Source organism: Danio aesculapii, chromosome 7 (assembly GCF_903798145.1).
Source record: "Danio aesculapii chromosome 7, fDanAes4.1, whole genome shotgun sequence".
Taxonomy (NCBI): domain Eukaryota; kingdom Metazoa; phylum Chordata; class Actinopteri; order Cypriniformes; family Danionidae; genus Danio; species Danio aesculapii.
Genome location: NC_079441.1, coordinates 54,470,888 through 54,476,887, shown reverse-complemented (window position 1 = coordinate 54,476,887; position 6,000 = coordinate 54,470,888). Strand labels below are relative to the sequence as shown.

At 35.7% G+C, this 6,000-nt stretch overlaps 1 protein-coding gene across 1 annotated transcript in view; it reads right to left on the bottom strand.

Annotated features, from left to right (window-relative positions):
- Nucleotides 1-809: 809 nt before the first annotated feature.
- Nucleotides 810-6,000, bottom strand: part of drd4b (dopamine receptor D4b) — a 30,937-nt gene continuing 25,746 nt past the window's right edge. Inside the window, exon 4 of the mRNA XM_056462950.1 lies at nt 810-1,883. Within this exon, the coding sequence (XP_056318925.1) occupies nt 1,678-1,883 (206 nt within the window). The 3' untranslated portion in view covers nt 810-1,677. The remainder of the gene's footprint in view (nt 1,884-6,000) is intronic.

Below are 6,000 nucleotides of genomic sequence, written 5' to 3'. Positions count from 1 at the left end.
TGTGGTAAAAATCAGACAAGGGCTTTTCTTTTTCTGGATTGCTTTTTAAAATTGTTGGTTGGGTTTAGGGAAGTGGGTGGGCGGGTCAATCAATACAATTGGTTGGGTTTAGGGAAGCAGAAGGGTAGGTCAGTCAACAGCGGCCTCTGGTGGATTTATGCGTGAACATAAGGTGCAAATGGCACAAAATTTGAGATCTGAAAAAGCATAAACATCAGCCTCTGGTGGATTCGCACCAGAAAAAAAAATAGCTCCTGGGATGTATTTCGCGGTCTCCAGAAATGTATATAGAGGTACGTTTTCAGAATGAGCCTGAGTTGGGAGATACAGACGTTTACTGAGGCTAAAGTTGACACAGTTGTCTAAATAATTCTTGCTTAATTGTAATCCATTACATACTGTATGTCTCTATCAAAGTAATGATGAAGACCAATTTGTTCTGACAGTTTAACAGTAAACAACTATAGCAAATAAACTATGATATTAGGAGGAAGTTGTCTGAATAATTTTGGTTGTCTGCAGCAGTAAAATAAGCTTTAAACATGTCATGTTTTTTTTTTTTTCCTGGGAATAATATTTCTAAAAGAGCTGTTGACATGGAGTTGAAGCAGATTTTGGTAAAAACCCAAACAATACACACATAAAAACAAAACTAAACAAAACCGAAAAAATATTTATGAGTAATAACAATGAAATGACAGACAGAGAAATCACTGAACTACTGAAATGTATTTAAAACTTTATATACAAGGCTTTTTTTAGTGATGGCAGCTTAAAGACACCTCTCATATAGTGAATGAAGTCACATGAATTGCTCAGGTCTGATTATTTATTACAGACTTCAACAAAGTGTAAAAATCGTGATGGTTCTGTGGGTCTCGTCTATCAAATCTGATCTTTATTTTGTTTTCTCTATTGGATTCAGTCAGGTAATTGTTGGGACCATTCTACAGTTTAATTTTACTTTCTCTGAAAGCATTTGAGTTTCCTTGGTTGTGTTTTGGATCATTGTCTTGCTGAAATGTCCACCCTGGTTTCATCTTGCTAGTGTAGATGTTGGACTGAAGCAACTAATTTGGTTGCTGAAGAACTACTGAGAGATTTCAGCTGCTGTCTGGGCTTTCACTGCCTTTCTACACCTCTCTCATGTGTTCAATACTGTTTCTTGTCATTTCATTTATTACACATAATTTGTAAACTAGTTTTCTTTGTATTTATGGATTTCTTTGGTTGTTACCAATATCCGGAGAAAATTTAAAGTCAGTGGCACCTTTAGAAATATGTTTTAAAAAAAAAAATGGTGAGAATATACTGAGAATATAAGACGCTCTTGCAATGTATTTTAAGGTAAAATTGTGTTTTTCTGATCTTGGATGGATGTGAACCTATCATACTAGAGCTCCTAAACTTTAATGGGGCGCTTAAAGTGAACTCAGACTGAGGCATATTTTAACAGCATGGCATGGCGTTGTTTTAAGATGCAGAAATGTTCCAGGCAGGCACCACTGAGAATATCTTTTGTACTGAAAAGACAGTTCGCTGTACAGTATATAAAATACAGATGCAGTACATTGTAGGCACAAACAGACAGAGTATTGGCAGAATAAAAAAAACAAAATAAATCAGTACAGTTGAGTTCACGAGTATAAACGTCTTCAGCATCATTTACGGTGGATGTCAGCAGCAGCAGCGAGGTAGAAATCCTCGGAAGAATTTCCTGAATTCAGTGTTGAAGACGGTGTAGATAATTGGGTTGAGAGCGCTGTTCACGTAACCCAGCCATGTCACTGTGCTCATCAGGTCTGGAGAAATGTGGCAGGATTCACACAGAGCTCGAGTGGTGTGAACCACAAAGAAAGGAGTCCAGCAGAAGAGGAAAACACCTGCGGAAACATCACATGTCACTCTGCCATCAATCCAATTAGGAGACCAGACATTATTTTCAGAGCATTTTTCAGATACATGATATACGGTCATTTTAGCAGTTTGTTGGTCTAGAGCCTTCAGGTGTGTATGTGTGTGTGTGTGTGTATGTGTGTGGGAACACAATGCCTATACCACAATGCCCATACCACAATGCCCATACCACAGCTAAAGATTAGCCAAAATTGGGTCATGCAAAAAGACAAAGGTCCTAAGCACACCAGCAAATCTAGACAGAACAGTTGAAAAAGAAAAACATCCTCACTGAAGTGCTGTGAAAAAATGTAAAAAAAAAAAAAAAAAAACTCCAGAGTGATCTGTGAGACTGATGAGGTCATACAGAAGATGATTACTTTTAAGTCATGACTGTGTAAAGTGGATCTACAAGCATCTGAATCATAGGGTTTCTTACACTGGAAGAAAAAAAACTTTCATTCCAATTAAGAATTTTAGGGTAATGGTTTCACATCTAAATTTAATCTCTTGAGCCAATGAAAAATAAATCAATTGCCTTAAACAATATTTTCTATCTCCATGAGAATAATTTTATATAACCTGGTACAAAGCGCATTTCTCTTGTTGAAGAAAGTCAATTAATTTGAATTCTCTTTTTGTTCTAAACAAGATGATATAGCTTTAATCAAAACAACAATTCCCACAAAATGTTCATTCATCTAATTAAAATAATTTCAAGAGTTCACACTTAGCTGATGATTGATAATAAAGCTTGTTTGGCGTGCTGTCCCGGGAGAGAGCCCTAAGCTTATAAGATCCTCGAGCCCTAGGCTCCCTCCCGTTGCAGGGCGAGAGGGGAGTTTGAGCTCAGGTAGATCTCGATGACTCCCCCTCCTGCTTAGTGTAGCTAAGTGTCAGATATGGATGCTGAGAAGGTGTACTCGGAGCTTGGCTAAAATATTTTGGATTAATTGTTTAGGGTGCTTGTTTTTGAACTGTGGGAGGAAACCGGAGGACCTGGGGAAAACCCACGCAAGCACGGGGTTAATTTTTTGAGCCAATGAAAAATAAATCATTTGCCTTAAACAGTATTTTTCATGAGAGTACAAAGCATATTTAGCTTCTGTTGAATACGCATGCACTGGCCTGTGTGAATAACCTTAAAATTTTACATTGGTCACAAGTACATTTTTATTTAAAGATACAAAAACATTTATATTTAAAGATACATAGCATGTGATTGTCTTCAGAAACACGTTTTGTTGTGCTGGTTGAAAGTCTCTTCACATTCCAATAGTACTGATTAAAGTAAATGATCTAAATGTATTTATATATATTTTTATATTCTGGGTAAAGCATAAGACTAAAAAATTAAATATTGTCGGGCCGATAATTCTGATAAGTAGACCAAACTGTCTGTCAACAAATATAGATTTGTACAATTGTGCACTTCTGTTCACGCAGATCTGCCATTTGCATGTCAATGCGCACCACAGTCATGTGGACACAAAAACAAATGCTGAATGAAAACTTTTTAAAATCCTAAATCGATATTGGAGTTACTTTTGCATGCTGGAGGAAGGATGACACCATGGCTGAAGTATTTCTGTTAGACAGGTAATGTTCTGTTTTAAAACTATTTTAGTCACGCAAAGCTGATGTAGATTGTGTTGTTTTATGAATGGGTTATATGCACAGAAGTCTTGTTCAGCCACTGAAATCTTCCAGTGAAAGATTGATGTGAATATTTTCAGTTTCATAATGGAGCATCAATAATGTTACAGCATCAATAATGTACATTTGTATTTAGTTTAACAACAAATCATCAGTAAATAGCGCTATTCCACCTGGCCTGTTTTAGGGGCCGATCACACCGAATGCGCATTTACATTGCAAAAAAGAGAGGCGCACCATACTGCCTTTTTTGTTGACAAGAAAAGAAAGAGCATGGTGTGCTTATTTATGTCGCTAGGCAACGACTGAATCAGCTGGGTATTGTGCGCGAGTGTTGCTGTTGATATTAATATCATTTTAATATCTAATAATATTGTGATATTCAAGATTTGTGAAGTCACAAAGCTCCTGATAACTGAAAACAGCAACCACAAGTCTCTCCTTCATCTTCAAAAGTATCCATTGTTGTCTTGACAACACAAACACTGCAGGCACCTCAACAGAAACCCCACTTCTGCTTTCATTTAATTGGAGAATGAAACAGGCACGACTGACATAACGTGCTTTTTCTGCTCAGAGTTGACTTTTTTTTTACGGCGAGTGTACGGGTACCAAGGGTGCCAAAGGTTACCAAAAGGTGGAGCTAGATGCACAGCTGAACGCTTTTGGTTTACAGAGATACATCATTCGCTCACGCAACAAGCCAGAATGAAAACAAAGGAACTGCCATGTTTTAAATACACAGCTGAGACATTACACCATATTAATATATACATAAAATAACAAGCCATGGTTGAGAAGAACAGATTCTACCCTGTGCCCCGTAGTTTTTTACGAGCCAGTCTAAAGCACGAGCGGTTTTGCTTTCTTGCTTGCGCTTGCATGCGCGTCTTTATTTGAAATAACAAACTTCTTGAGCTGATGATAATAACATGTGCGTGATTATTGACATGCTTTTGAAAACCAGATCCTTTTAGAAACTGACAAATGTGAGAGTGACGTGCGAAAAAAACAAAGCAGAGGCTGGAAAAAAAAAGAGCAAATAATTTTTTCAGCAAACATGAACAAACAGCCATGTTTAACTATCATCATCCCCTTTTGGACTATTATGACCTCACAATGACGGAATTACTTTCTAACAAGAGGCTACATGTGCTGCTGAAGATTAAAGACACAGATGAGAGGTTTGCACTGACTGTGGGCTATATTTCGTGTTGTTTTTGAACACAAATAAGGACTAAATGTATGTTGCGTGTAGTTTTTCTGTAATTGGTAACATATTGGAGACTGTATGTGTTCATATATGTTGCATTTATTTATTTATTTCATGTAATTGCAGACGTTACAGCAGGCTTTTTTGCACTGTCATTGAGGAACCATTGTAAAAGGAAAGTAAAACCATGGTAAAACGATAGTAAAACCATAGTAAAACCATGGTAAAACAATAGTAAAAGCAGGCTTTTTTGCACTGTCATTGAGGAACCATTGTAAAAGGACAGTAAAACCATGGTAAAACTATAGTAAAGTCAGAGTAAAACAATGGTAAAACGATGGTAAAACGGTAGTAAAACAATAGTAAAACAAAAGTAAAACCATGGTAAAACAATAGTAAAATCATGGTAAAACGGTAGCAAAACCATGGTAAAACAATAGTAAAACCATAGTAAGGCGATAGTAAAACCATACTAAAACCATAGTAAAACCATAGTAATACGACAGTAAAACCATAGTAAAACAATAATAAAACCATGGTAAAATGAGAGTAAAACCATGGTAAAACGACAGTAAAACGATTGTGAAAATATGGTAAAATATAGTAAAAGCATGGTAAAACGACAGCAAAACGATAGTAAAACCATGGTAAAACCATGGTGAAACGATAGTAAAACCATGGTAAACCATAGTAAACAATAGTAAAACCATGATAAAACGACAGTAAAATGACAATAAAACGGTAGTAAAACGATAGTAAAACAATAGTAAAACCATAGTAAAACCCATAGAAAAACGATAGTAAAACCATAGTAAAAAGGATGGTAAAAACATGGTATAACGATAGTATTGTAAAACTGATCAAACATTGTGTGTATCTCGATTACAAAGGTATTGTGTGGAAATTGGAGAAAAAAATATTTTATATTGTACATGGGAGAAAGTGTTTCTGTAACATTTTTGGTGAAAAGTGATGTGAAATGTTTAGCAAAAAAAAAAGGATTTTTTATTTATGTTTAGTATTTTTTCATTTTTTAATGTAAATTGTAAATGTGTATTTGCACAAAAAGAGTCTTTTTTGTAAACTGAAACATTGTTTTAAGATGTATTTGATGTTTTATATTTACTGAAAATAAAAAGACATGATAAAGCAAAATGCCTTTAAAAAGTTCTTGAAGGAACACATCTGACACTGTTGAGGTACAAAGTGTCTTGTCACTGTGGTGGTACCTTCAT